The following is a 15,153-nucleotide window of genomic DNA, read 5'->3' on the forward strand; positions in this document are numbered from 1 at the left end:
CTCCCACGGAAGATTGTGAAGATAAAAATGGTGACAGAATTCATGAATGTGTGGGATAAACAAAGAGGAACACTGTATAGAAAAGGGATAGAATCTAATCAAAGCAAAACTTATGACCTCATAGCAAGAGTGAGCTTTGACAGCAGCTTCAGGGTTGGGAAGTAAGACCAATGTCGGGCAGCCTTCTACGGTTTGGGTCCAGTAAATAGCAAAAACAGATCAGTATCAAGGCTGGGGTGGGCTTCAACAACTCCAGTAGTTGGGAAGTAGTACTAGTGCTGAGTAGACTTCTATGGACTTTGCCCCAGATTTGACAGGGAGAGACAGAGATTAAGTATACCAGTGTTAAATCATGAAGAAGTGGGACCTGTGCAAAGTACCAGGTTCAACTCTGACTACGTTGCTGAGCAGACTGGATGGACAGTGCAGGCCTTTATCTGCTGACTTACTATGTTACTATGTTCACTAGATGCAATAGATGAAAACCAGCTAGCCATTGCAACACAATAGCAGACAGTAGATGCTGTATTCTGTAGTTTAGACACATTATGGGAGCAATTTTATAACAAGACACCTGGTAGGAACCTATTCTATATGTTTATGTAAAGGAACTTGACACTTATATTCCTTTATAGAACATTATATACACACCTAAAAGGTATAAGTGCTCATACCAGTCATATAGCTGGTAATTTACAGTATTCTGTAAGTTATATGTTTGAGCTCTGGCCATGTGTACACATCCCCCCCCTTGCAAACAGAAGTTATGTAAGTTAAGTTCATGTTTGCAGAATAGCACTTAGCCTTCTGATAGTTACACATACATGTGTAAATGCCATTAGTGCCTATGATGTAGAATTGCCTCAATTGGGAATAATTGAAGGGCATATTTCCAAAACCCGTTAAGTCCATGCATTGGAATTAGAGGATCTTGGAAATAAGCCTTTCAATTTTTCTAAAGGATTTTTTCACATAAAATAACAGGTTACCTATGTGTAAAGGCCAAGTAGATGCCTTTTTCTAAACTATTTTACAAACACACATAGGCAATCTTATGTTTTTATAAAATGCTAGGGGCAAAGCAGCTGCAAAACCATGGATCTTTACACTTGCTTAGGGGCAGGCATAAATATTTGTGTATAAAGTATACACACATGTAAATTGCAACTCCATGCATGCCCTGCCCCTGAACAACCCCTAAACTAAAGTAGCATAAAAGTGCACACCTAATTTTATACATGTAACTCCTGGTTAATTTTATAGAAGCTGTTTTGTGTGTGTGAAAAGGCCTCTTACCCTCCAAGGATACTGTATTAATTAGATGAGGAGAGGCACTGTGAGCAATTTTTCATTTACTAGGACTTCAACTTGCTCACTGAAGAATATAGCTTGTGGCATAACATGGCTTGTATCTGTTTTGTTGATGTCTGTTATACCTGAGACTGACCATGTAGCTGTCACCTTGGCAGTATTTCCTTGATAGAAAGTAATCCTTGTGATCTACTGTAATTGAATGCAGAGATACTCAGACAAAACTATTCATCTTTTATTTCAGATGATTTACCCAGAAAGCGGCCTTCACAGATGTACAAACCACCAACTCCAGAAATGTTGGCTTATCTAGACTTTAGTGTCAGCACAACGGGCATGTTGACTGGGGTTAAGGTATGAGCAATTTCTATTTTTTTTCTTTTCCTGAATCATCTTAGCAGGTTTTATGACCTTTATAATCATCTGTAGTGTCATTAGAATAGAAAAGTTTGTAGTATTGTCACAGAGGAGCTAAACATTTTAACCACTGTAGACAAGCATGAGTGCAGTTGATGGGCTGGAGTGGTATAGTTCCAGAATGTATAACTTTGATCATTAGTAGTCTCATGACTGTGTACTACATGTTTTATGTGGTTGTAAATTAGGCAAATATTTTAAAGATTAAAAATTCTAATGTTTCTGATGAAATTTTGCATATTTGCTTATGGGAACTGTTGTGGGAGGGGAAGGTTGAAGAGTTGCTTGCCTATGCCTACTCTGTGGTGCTAGCAAGTAATTTGCAAAGCATAGTAGATACACTCAGCAGGAAATGGAAGGGTGAAGTGACCAGTCTGCCAGAGAAGGTTTAGTTCTACATAGAATCCTGAACAATATAGTGATTTGTTGATTAGGTAAAGACTTCAGATTAGCAGGCTATGTATGCATCTAAATATGTTAAATAAATGTAATTTGAAAAATCTAGAAGTTGATGTATGTGCTTTCCAGGGCTGCTATTCTCCAGCCCCTCTTACTCTTTCTGATATGTTGCAGATGTCCCATGCAGCTGTGAATGCTCTCTGCAGAGCAATAAAATTGCAATGTGAGCTCTACTCTTCTCGGCAGATTGCCATTTGCTTGGATCCCTATTGCGGACTTGGCTTTGCTCTCTGGTGCCTTTGCAGGTATGCATTTCAGATCCAAGAACCCATGAGGTCTTCTGACTGGGGGAGAAAGGTTTGCACTTACCATGAGAGATTCTACACTACTGTATATAGGGAACAATATACAGAAAAGTGTGGACTTTTGGGTTTTTCCTGGAGGCACATATATTACCTGTACAGTTTGTGTTTTTCCATTCAGAATTCTAGCAATTGGTTAATTGAGCATAAAAGAAGCAGCTCATGAAAGAACTTCATTTAACACTCGCAGCCACAGGTGAACAATGCAATACTTTTATTTTAGCAAAGTGGTGAGGAAAATTGTGAAATAACTGGATGGTGGAAGGTAGTTTTTCATAATGGGAAGGAGTAAGAAGATAAGCCATGCGTAATGGCTTTCTGATGAAAGAGAGAGAGATGTGATGAGAGTTACACATGATAGACCACTGGCCTAAACCAAATAAGGAGCATAGTGACAAGATTCATTCATGATGGTTCCTTGTCAGGAATGATTAAGTGAATAGTCAGGGAAGATACCCTTACAAATATATATTACTGTCTAACATGTCGCACACATGCTCACACACACTGGCATGTTTTTGCACGCTGTCTTTCCTGCTGTTACAACACATGTCCCTGTTTCTGCCCAAATCATATAAAATATCTCTAGAATTAATTTCAGTTAGAAAAAAGGCAACATCTGGTCTGCATTACCAGATTGGGCAACATTATAATAATGGGCGATTTCAATTACCCCAATATTGACTGGATAAATGGTACATCAGGAACGTCATGGAGGTAAAATTCCTAGATGTAATAAATGTTTCTTCTAGCAACTTGTCCAAGATCCGACAAGAGGGGGAGCTATTTTAGATCTAGTCCTTTGTAGAATGCAGGGCATGGTACAAGAGGTAACAGTGTTGTATCTGCTGGGAAACTTGATCAAATTTGAGCTGATACCTGGAGTGAAGTCCCTAAGGAGATCTTTTCTAACAGCATTTAATTTTTGAAAGGGTGTCTATGACAAAATGAGGAACATAGTTAAAAAAGCTAAAAGGGACAGCCGCAAAGATGAGGATTTTAAATTGGGTGTGGATGTTAATTAAAAAATACCATAGTGGAAGCCCAGACCAAATGCATTCCATGTGTTTACAAAGGTGGAAAAAAGAACAAACAGGCAACATGGTTAAAAAGTGAAGTGAAAGAGGTTATTACAGCCAAAAGAACATTCTTCAAAGAATGGAAAAGATATGAATGTAGAAAATAAGAAGCAACATAAGTACTGTCAAGTTATATGCAAAGCATTGGTAAAGAAGGCTAAAAGAGAATATGAAGAAAAACTTGCAGCGGAGAACTCATAACACTTTTTTCAGGTACATCAGAAGCAGAACGACTGTGAGGGAACCTGTGGGACAGTTAGATCATGAAGGAGCAAAAGGAGCACTCAGGGAGGACAAGGCCGTAGCGGAGAGATTGAATGAATTCTTTGCTTCGATCTTTACAGAAGAAACTGTAAGAGATCTACCTGTACCAGAATGGTTTTCAAGGGTGAATATGCAGAGTAACTGAAAGAGCTCTCGGAGAGTCTGGAAGACGTACTAAGGCAAATTGGCAAGTTAAAGAGTGATAAATCACCTGGACCAGATGGCATATACCCCATGGTACTCAAAGAACTCAAAACATGAAATTGCTGATCTGTTTGTTAGTGATCTGTAACCTATTAAAATCGTACATAGTACCTGAAGATTGGATTGTGGCCAATGTAACGCTGTTTTTTTAAAAAGGGTTCTGGAGTGATCTAGGAAATTATAGACCGGTAAGCCTGACTTCAGTGCCGGGCAAAATAGTGGAAACTTGTAAAGAATAAAATTACAGAACACATAGGCAAACATGGTTTAATGGGACAGAATCAGCATGGGTTCAGCCATGTTTCCTTAGTGTCCTGCAAATCAGTCCAGAACTTGTAGGTTATGTCCATTAACCAGAGGATGAAAACAAAGAAAGTAGTTCTTTGTGATTAAACCCTTAAGGATAATGTGCAGCTCTGGAATACTAAGTATTTCTCTGATCCAGGGGATAGACATCCGACCAATCGTGCAGCTCCTGAACCAGTCTTTCAGCTGTGCTTCTGTTGAGCTGGGGTGCTTTAATAGGCATAATTTCCTGAGCTAGTTATACAGCTGTGCTTTGATTGAACTGGGAGTGCCATGAAAACCATGCTTTAAAAAAATGTCTTGGAGCTTCTCCCTTCTCCCCCCTCCCAAAGTGCTTTTCTGCCACAGACAATCAGAATGTTGTGAACAAAATCTAATTTTTCTTATTTTAACTATTTTTTTAATTTTTTTTACTTTAATGATCCTTTTTCAGCCAATTGAAAGCTGCATCTGTATAAGTGCCTTTGATTCCTGCCAGTCTGGAATGACTTCCAAAGTTCCTCTTTGGAGCCCCATGGGCAGCTGACTATGAACCCAACAGGGAATCTTTCCTCTGTGGCCATATGGAGGACAGTTTTTTTTTTGTCACTATGGCTAACTTAAAAGCACATGAAAGACTCAAGAATTTAAGCTTCTGGTTTCTTGCAGAAAATTTAGACACTATTTCTGTCACTTATGATTTTTATTCCTGAAGTACTTCTAAGCTTCATGTTGTGGAGTTGTACGCTTTTACATTTGATTTGTTCTCATTTACAAAGTTTCTTCAAGTGCTTTATTTTGCCAGAGCAGCATCAGCTTTCTGCCTCCGTTTAGTGGCTTACTGATTTGATGCAATTTGCCTTATACTCTTGCTGAGGGGATACAGTTACATAAGTACATAAGTAATGCCACACGAGCCCAGCATCCTGTCCACAACAGCGGCCAATCCAAGCCAAGGGCACCTGGCGAGCTTCCCAAACGTACAAACATTCTATATATGTTATTCCTGGAATTGTGGATTTTTCCCAAGTCCATTTAGTAGTGGTTTAGGGACTTGTTCTTTAGGAAACCGTCTAACCCCTTTTTAAACTCTGCCAAGCTAACCGCCTTCACCACGTTCTCCGGCAACGAATTCCAGAGTAATTATGCGTTGGGTGAAGAAATGTTTTCTCCGATTTGTTTTAAATTTACTACACTGTAGTTTCATCGCATGCCCCCTAGTCCCACTATTTTTGGAAAGCGTGAACAGACGCTTCACATCCACCTGTTCCACTCCACTCATTATTTTATATACCTCTATCATGTCTCCCCTCAGCCGTCTCTTCTCCAAGCTGAAAAGCCCTAGCCTCCTTAGTCTTTCTTCATAGGGAAGTCGTCCCATCCCCGCTATCATTTTAGTCGCCCTTCGCTGCACCTTTTCCAATTCTACTATATCTTTCTTGAGATGCAGCGACCAGAATTGAACACAATACTCAAGGTGCGGTCGCACCATGGAGCGATATAACAGCATTATAAGATCTTCACACCTGTTTTCCATACCTTTCCTAATAATACCCAACATTCTATTTCTCTTTCGTAGCCACAGCAGCACACTGAGCAGAAGGTTTCAGTGTATTATCGACAACGACCCAGATCCCTTTCTTGGTCCGTAACTCCTAACGTGGAACCTTGCATGACGTAGCTATAATTCGGGTTCTTTTTTCCCCACATGCATCACCTTGCACTTGCTCATATTAAACGTCATCTGCCATTTAGCCGCCCAGTCTCCCAGTCTCGTAAGGTCCTTCTGTAATTTTTCACTATCCTGTCGCGAGTTAACGACTTTGAATAACTGTGTGTCATTTCTTCCTTGCTCTGAGGCACGCAGCCCGAACCACCGGCATGGGGAGTTCTGAATCTATGCTTGTGTATTAGTTTAGATGCCTTCTTAACTCTGGAGCAAGTTGAAGCTACTAAGATTAGTTGGGTCACAGTGTTGCCTTTGCAGTCAAGCTTGGCTGTTTGGCATTCCGTAAGCTATCTGTTGGCAGGAACTAGGCTGTTCAGAAATGACACTCTGGAGCCCATACCATATGTGCTTCACTCTCTTAAGTTTCCTGGTTACTATTACAAGACGTGTGTGTGTGGGGGGGGGGGGGGGGGTTCCTATTGTACTGCTTTCCCTTCGTAAAGAAAAAAATTCTCCCACAGTTGGCCTCCATTTTATTTCTTGCTGTGTTTGTGTTTATTTAGGGATCAGTCCCAGTCACTCCATTCAGGGGAGTTTTTAGTTAATTAACAGGGTATTTCCTTTAGTTTTTCTTATGCAGAACTTCACCATATTCCTGAATTACTTGAAGGCTCTTCAAGTTTTGAGAGTTTCCCATCCTCAGGGCTGTTATCAAAGGACTATCCCACTTCAGTCAGACCTACTGTTTTTAGTTTCTGTGTTGTAAAGGAGAGATGACAATTTTCTATTAGCTATTCTGATCACCTCTCACCGGTTTGCCCTCGAGGACATACCATGCAAACCTTATCCCTGATGCAGGTTCGTGCTTCTGGTGTATTGTAGTGTTATAGCTTTGTTTCTTACAGGCTGTTTCGCAATTTCAGCCTTTAGGCTCAGCTACACTTATGCTTACCAACTCAATTGTACCTAACCTCACAGCCTTACCTGGGGTTATTCTTGCAGTCTTAGCTGCACTGTACCTCACGACAACTATACTTAAGTTTATTTTCCATCACGATTGTTCTTTAGGTCTTTCTCCTGCTTCTTCTAAGGCTCGGATGGGCTTAATTTCTTAGGCTCACCTAGACTTCACATCACAAACCCAGATGTCCCTTCATTTATCATCTGAGATTCGGCAGTGCTAACATCACAGACTCCGTATTTTGTTTTGTTATTGCATTGAGCCTTTTTATTGGAAAGTGTGCATCCTTCCCTAAAGCCTAAAGGGTCATGGGTTTGATATACCACCTTTCTGTGGTACAGCCAAAGCAATTTGTTTATTGTATCCAGATACATTCTCTGCTGTTAGTGGTCTCACAATCTAAGTTTTTGTACCTGGGGCAGTGGAGGCTTGTGATTTTTGCCCATGGTCACATAGAGCCACAGTGGTAACTGAACCTGGCCCCCCAGGTTCTCAGCCAATGGTGCTAACTATTAGGCAGCTACTCCTAGAGAGTTTGTAAGAGGGATGCACAACTTCATCAAGCCTTTTCTATCAAAGTGAAGAAGAGAAGTAATCCTCCACAGGCTATCAAGGAATCAGTCTTCTCAGGACCTCATTCTGAAGGAGCCTTATTTAAGCCTTTTGGTAGGCTTCAGTAGCTACTACTTTGGAGGATGTTCTCTGCATGGTTTCAGTTACACTATGCCAAGTTTGTGGGCCATACTGGTTTCAGCTTCCATTCATTGTCTGTCAATTGATATTGATGACATCTCTTCAGTTTCAGTATTTCTTGATTAGGGCTTATGCTCTGAACCCTATATATGAGCTCCATTGCTTTGTCATTCGAAATACTGAGTGTTCCAGAGCTGCACACTGCCCTTTAGGGGTGAATCATGAAGAATTACTTTCTTTGTCTTCATCTGCTGATTGATGGACACTGCCCACAAGTTCTGTACTGATCCGTTGGGACTAAAGAAAAGAAAATTATCAGGTAAGACATAATTTTTCAATGATCTATTTTAATACATTAATTACTGTAACATGGATGATTTAATGTCTTGCTTGTTTAATTCAAAAATATTTGAAATGAAGAGGAAATAAAACCTAGTAAGGAATTGAAAGACCATATAGTGTCACTTAGTTGCTATTCTTTTTTTGTGGCAGTGTATATTCTGGACACCAGTCAATCTTAATCCCTCCTATGGAGTTGGAATCCAACCTCTTCCTCTGGCTCTCTACAGTCAGTCAGTACAAAATAAGAGATACCTTCTGTTCCTATTCAGTAATGGAGATGTGTTCAAAGGGACTTGGGAATCAAATTGAGGTCTTGAAGGTAAGAATAGAAATGAGTTTGGAAAGCTTGAATCTGTTTTGCATGCACAGACTTCTTCAGGGTGTACTACCCATTGGCTATGTAAGATATGCGCTTCAAACAGCAACATATTTCTAATCTGTACAAAGTCAGCAGGCAAGCTGGCACCTCCACGTGCACTGATGAGGGAGCTGCACCATTTGCAGAGTATAGCTTTGTGTTCATTGCTTACAGCATGGGAAAGGCACTGGAAACTGTTGTATGGGCATGAAACTTTTGTATCTGAAAATCCTGGAGCACCTTACAAATTGATTTTATATTCTTTGCAGATGACCAGTTCATCATAGTCCCACAAGAGGGTAATGTAACTATGTGGGTGCTGAAGGGACACCTATTCCAATGCTTTTAAGAAAGTATAAAGGTGTTCACAGCACGTACAGAAGTTCCTGTGCTGCCACAGCCTGCTGCTTACCTTGGTTATTGTACACCAAAGATGGAAGATGTGCAGGTTTCAGCAGCTCTGCTTCTTTGCATTTTTCTGTACTCTTTAAGCAGCTATAAATGTTTTTATTTTAAGGTTTCTTTTTTTGGCAATTAAGTTTTCTTACCATCTGCACTATACTAATTTTTTTCTTTTTCAGGCACCTAGTAGTCCATTTTGGCTGCTTTCAAGATTTCTTCAGTCTGACTTATTTGCTCTTTGCTTGGTTTCACTGTGTCTATTTTCACTCCATATTAAAGAAGCAGGGCAGGAGCTTCAGTTTCTAGCTCAGATGTAAACAGAAGATGTTCATCAGTGACCATCGTAATATCTTTGCAAGGATGTCTGTCTGAGGTCCGTGAGATCAGATTCCGTATCAGTTTGGCCAAGAAGCAAAACTCTAGCTCAATAAAACTAGTGCTTAATTAAGGTTTGAGGCATAGACCAAAGAAAGCCACACTTAGTTGGTGCTAAGGCCGTATTGAAGAGGCCATCAGCCTGTTTGTATTTTTGATCCAAGAACAGAGCCAGGAACTGAGAAAACAGCTTTGAACACTGAAGCATAGGAAAGACGCAGTGGGAAGTCAGTTGCTTTTTTCTACTGCAGGAGTTGTATCCGTTTGTTCTAGCTGATTGTTATTAAGCCCAGGACCTGCTCTGGTCCCAGGGCATCTGACACCTTCATCCAGTAACTTTGGCCTGATTTTGAGACAGCATCTAGGATCTGCCATTCATTATCTTTGTTTCATTGAGAAGCAGCCACCGTGGTCTTCGCTGCCCTTACACCTTCCATTTCTGTGTTTCTCTTGTAACCTTTTTGTCCTTTCCAATTCTTCCTGAAAGGCCTACGTTTGCTCTTAGTTTGCTGATTCGTGTTGACAACAGGAGCCTCTGGAGTGGCCATCGTGCCTTTCTGTAGATGGGAAGGAGGGGTGTCAGCTTCCAGTGACAAGGTATTTTGTACTGAGCTGATGCCTGGTTTCCAATCCTTGGTGTTTGTAGCAGTGTGGCTAGGAACTGTCTGCAGGACCTTACACATATGTGGCGCACTCACAGATTGCAGGTAAAAGTCAAAATACTTTATGTACACAAAGGGATAGTAATAGTCTAGTCTCTTCCTCTCACTCAGTATAGTCACAGAAAATACTCTTAACGGCTGTCTCCTAGTCAAGCCCTAACACAGTAGCTCTTAACGCTGTCTTGGGCCCCAGACATCAATAAATGTTTGGATTTCAGAAACTCTTATAATCAGACTCTAAAGATGAACGTATCATTCAGTCAATTTTTAAGAAGCAAGAAACTTTGCTCTAAAAACTCTTTATTCAAAAGTCAGGCAAAAGAAATGACTCACTGCTTTCAGTCTAAAGGACGCACCCCATTGAAGTCATTGCCAAAGGGTACACTAGGGCCTCTGAAGCTAACAGACGAACTACTTCAGCCAGACCAGAAAACCAAATGATAGTTGTATGTGCATTACCATTTGCACATTTATCAAGGGATCTGCTCTCCCTAGATCAGGACAACTGCTCACTCAGAGACCTGCAGACACCACATGTGTGGTGTATATATTCTGTGTGCAAAGTTAATGTTAACATCAAGACATTTATACATCCAACCACAGAAAAAAAATATGCACTCAAATATTTTACCAACTGCAAGAGCTCTGGTGTCATATATATTGCAATGTGCCCATTTGGATTGCTGCACGTAAGAAAGGCCATCCAACCATTAAACAGACATATTCTGGATCACAAAAGTGCAATCAAAAGATCTGTGATGGAAAAGCCATTTGTGCAGCATTCATTAGACAAGAACCATGTTTTTGAGGAGTATAGTTTGTTTGTCCTTAGTATGTCTCGTCCCTCGTGGAAGAGGGATGATCTGAACAGACTGCTTTTATAGATGGAGCAAAGGTTCATTTATAGATTTAACAAAGATGCCTTACGGACTTAATCAAGAAATAGATTTTTCTGTGTTTTTATGGTTATTTATGACATCATTTGTATATTGTTTTCTTATGCAATACACTTATAGGATTTTAATTTTTAATTATTTTGTGATGGTTTTTAGACTTTGATTCCCTATATTTTTGCTTTTTAATGATGATTTGCCTGGATTCTTGTTTTATTCTGTGCTTTTACTGAGATATGTATGCACAGATATCCTCTCTGAGGGATGGCTTGCCTGTTTTTGTTTTTTTTTTCATCGGGTTTTTAGCATCTATATTTTATGTAATTATGACCACACAGACGCCATACTTTATTATTTGATAATGATTTTAGGTATTCCAGCCAGTTTTTAGATGTATTATGTTTCAATCATTTTTATTAGGTACATGTGTACATATGGCAACCTTAAAACATATATATCATATTATCTAATACAAAACATATTTATATTAACATGAGTTTTCATTTCACCTCGCCCTTTCTTACCAATCCCCCCTCCTTCCTACCCTCTTACCTCCCTAACCCCCCCGTCCTAAAATTATCCTATTACAACTACAAACAGTCAGAGAGAGAGAAATATGCCAGTTCGACATGAAGTTCATACATCAACTATTCACCAGTCGGCTGCACGCTGCTGGGGTTAGTGTATTCAGAAGTGGGGTCCAACAGTTCTGCCAGTTCTCTCCTTTTATTGATGCAAATGTTTGTATGTCCATTCTCTCCAGTCTCATTAAGCCAATAATTCGCAGCCTCCATTGTTGTATAGTGGGTTGTTTGTTAGTTATCCACTCCGCAAGGATGCACTGCTTAGCCACAACAACAGTGTGCCGCATAAAAGCCCTCATGCCCTTTGGGGGTTTAGATGATAGTAAGAAATATCCAAACAAAAGTCGGGCATCTACCTGCCACTTCGTCTTCCACAGTCCTGAAACCTGCATAATCAATGCAGTCCAAAAATTTCGGATTTGCTTACATGTCCAAAGCATGTGCCCCAATGTGGCTCCCTCTTCACCACACTTAGGGCACAATCCCCACGGGGACACCCCCTTATGGAATGCTCTCCGAGGAGGTACGTAGGCCCGCTGCGCGATTTTATACTGTAATTCCCAGTGTACTGAATATTTAGAGTACTTACAGATTGGCAAGGTGTGTTTTTTCAGTTGCTCTGAGATTATTTCCGACACAAGTTCTTGTCCCCAAACTAGCGCCAGCTGGTCAAATCTCACCTCAGGGAGCTCATCCTTTATATGACGGTGATAAAATGTCAGTGGGACTTTTGTTTGCGCTTCCAAAGTGTAGGCATTAGATAATTCCACCTGAACATCTTCCGTCAGATCAGTCCACGGTAAAGTACGGATAAAATGTTGTAGTTGAATATAGTGGAAGTAGTCAGCCTGCGGAATAGAATATTCTCTTTGTAACTCTGAAAAGGACTTGAGCCCTCCTTCAAGGGTCAGAACATGTAAGAGATATACTATCCCTTTCTTTTTCCAACGTTCAAAAGCTGGATAGATACAACCCGGGGGAAACCGCGGGTTCCCAGCGACAGACAGGAAAGGGGTCACTTTAGAAGAAAACTGGTGCAATCTGCATATCCATTTCCATGTTGCTTTTGCAGAGGTCATGATACCCGTAACCTTCAGAACATCTGGAATTCTCCCACCAGACGAATGCAGATAATTACTAAAGTGAGTCTGTGAGAGGATCTGCATTTCTAACTCTGTATTGGAGTAATCGGACCTGGCTCAGAACCAATCATTGATGTGTCTCATTCCAAAAGCAGTTGTTATACTTTTCATATTAATTAGTCCCAGCCCTCCGTACTCTACTGGAGTGCACAGCATCCTCAATGAAAATCGTGCTCCTTTTCCTTTCCAGAGGAAGCATCGTAGCATTTTTTTCAAGCTTCTCTCTGTCTCAAGACTAATGGCAACACTTGGAAACTGTATAACCACTTTGGAACTATAAACATATTATACAACGCTATCCTACCTAGTAGATTTAAGGGGAGAGACTCCCACCCATGCAGGTGCTGTTGTGTACTCTGTAGCAACTGAGATACATTCTGAGTGTATAGGTGTGTTAAATTTGCGGGCAGTAGCACCCCCAAATATTTTACGCTTCCATCAGCTAGCTTAAATGGGAGTCTGTTCAAGCTCTGTAGATTTCCCTCTGCCGCCAGTGAGAGGGCCCATGATTTACTGTGATTCAGTAGAAACCCGGCCACATGCTTGTATGCCTCAATGAGTTCTAGCAGGGGTCCCAGCGAGCGGTGGATATTGGCCACTATCACTAAGATGTCGTCTGCATAGGCTAATATTTTTAAATGGTGCCCCGCCACTCGCACCCCCTGCACTACCGCCACTTGCTGTAATTGGCGTAAGAAAGGTTCTAAAGAGAGTACAAACAGCAGCGGAGAAAGGGGGCACCCTTGTCTCGTGCCACGCTGTATGCCGAATTCTGGTGTAAGGACCCCGTTCACCAAAATAGCAGCTCTTGGCTGGTTGTATAATGCAGTGACAGCGTGCAAAAACCAACCGTCCAATCCCATATGCTTCAGGGTCTGAAAAAGAAAGGCCCAGCTGACCCTGTCAAAGGCCTTTTCAGCATCTAAGCTTAATATCATACCAGGGTCTTTCACCTCCTGACAGCGTGCCATGGCTATTAAGGCTTTCCTAACATTCAGTGTCGCGTGTCTGTTTTTGACGAACCCGGCCTGGTCAGGTCCTATCAACCTGGGCAAAATTGGTGCTAGCCGGTCCGTCAAGATTTTTGCTATCATTTTAGTATCAACGTTTAATAAAGAAATTGTCCTGTAGGATTCGGGCATCTCTTTAGGTTTTCCCGGTTTCGGTATTAATGTGATTGTCGATGTATTTGCATAGAGGGGGAACGCACCTGTTTCTATGACATCTTCAAAATAAAATAGCAGCACCCCTCTTGCTTCCGGGGGCATTAACTTATAATACTCTCCGGAGAAACCATCAGGCCCTGGGGCAGAGTGGAGTCTCAACTTCTTTATAGCAGATTGTATTTCTTTCATAGTTAGTGGACCGTTCAGTATTTCCTTCTCTGCTACAGTCAATTCCGGAAGTATGGCCTTCCTTAGATAGTCCTGGATTTCTTGTGTGGTGCCTAGGGGCTCTCGCTTGTATAAGGTGGCAAAATAGGTTTGCAAAATCTGCAATACCGGTGGGTTTATTTGTTATCTGCCCTGTGTCATCTCTTAGAGAGTCTATTACTCTAGGGCCTCCCCATGTCTTTATGACTCTGGCCAACATCCATCCTAGTTTATTACCATATCTACTCAATTTATATTTCCTGTATACCAAGGAATGCGTCTCTTTCTCATGTAAGAGTGTGTTAAGTGATATTTGGATTGTTTTCAGATTTTCTAATGTCTTTGCAGAGGGGTTGCGAGTGTATGCCCGTTTAGCTTGGATTAAATCGCGTTCTAAGTGTAGTATCTTAATCGCTGCCCGTTTTTTCTTTAAGGAAACATAGGCAATTATATGCCCTCTCAGTACTGCCTTCGAGGTAGACCAGAATAGCTGGGACTGGGCTTCATGTTTTGCGTTGTTTGTCTTAAATTCTGCCCACTTTTCCATGAGAAAATTCCGGAAGGCTAAATCTGTGTAAAGATAAGCCGGAAACCTCCATCCCGGCCCTCCCCACTTATCTATGTCAGTCTCAATGTCGACCCACACTGGAGTGTGGTCCGAAATTTCCTCCGGGCCGATTACCGCTCTCTGTATTCTGTGAAACCAGTCTCTAGTAATCAATATAGTCTTGCTTGTGTCCCATGAGCTCGAGACTGGTGAGTAAAATCTTTCTCTGTCGGGTGTAAGGCCCGCCAAGTGCATAGAGGCGGGGTTTGTACTGTCTAGCTCGCTATCTTTGATCAAATTAAGGTCCCCCACTAGCAACAGTGGTACCCCTTCTTGTTGGTGGCAGAGCTTAAGTATCGACTGATAGAATTTGGGGTCCTGATTGTTAGGTCCATATATTACCAATAAATTGAACTCCAATCCCTGCAGCCAGATCTTTACTAACAGAAAATGCCCATGTGCATCCTTGGCCGTGACCTCTGCTTTGTATGACAGCCCTTTCCTGAATAGTATGGCCACCCCTCCCTTCCGTCCCTGAGAGGGGCTGGCCAGCACTTCGCCCACCCATGTTCTCTATAATTTACTGTGCTCAAGGTCAGAAAGACGTGTCTCCTGTAGACACGCAATGTCTGCACCATGTCTACGTAGGGCCGTCAGTATCTTGGCCCATTTTACCGGGGACGTAATGCCCCCTACGTTCCACGTTACAATTCGTGCGGGCATAACTTAGGCCTTAGGAGAGTACCTTGGTCTGTTATTCGAAGTGTATCACATTTCTCCATTAGCTTAATGATGGGATGCCTCATAGCTTTCAGGTGTAGTATTTCTTTA

General features: G+C 41.4%; 1 protein-coding gene across 3 annotated transcripts in view; it reads left to right on the forward strand.

The window, feature by feature from the left end:
• The window catches only part of DIP2B (disco interacting protein 2 homolog B), a 596,277-nt gene that overhangs the window by 529,317 nt on the left and 51,807 nt on the right, over positions 1-15,153 (forward strand). For all 3 annotated transcript variants that reach the window (XM_030198260.1, XM_030198261.1, XM_030198262.1), the window contains 3 exons: positions 1,556-1,665; positions 2,302-2,432; positions 8,137-8,305. In XM_030198260.1, the coding sequence (XP_030054120.1) occupies positions 1,556-1,665; positions 2,302-2,432; positions 8,137-8,305 (410 nt within the window). The remainder of the gene's footprint in view (positions 1-1,555; positions 1,666-2,301; positions 2,433-8,136; positions 8,306-15,153) is intronic.

This window comes from Microcaecilia unicolor, chromosome 3 (assembly GCF_901765095.1).
Source record: "Microcaecilia unicolor chromosome 3, aMicUni1.1, whole genome shotgun sequence".
Taxonomy (NCBI): Eukaryota; Metazoa; Chordata; class Amphibia; order Gymnophiona; family Siphonopidae; genus Microcaecilia; species Microcaecilia unicolor.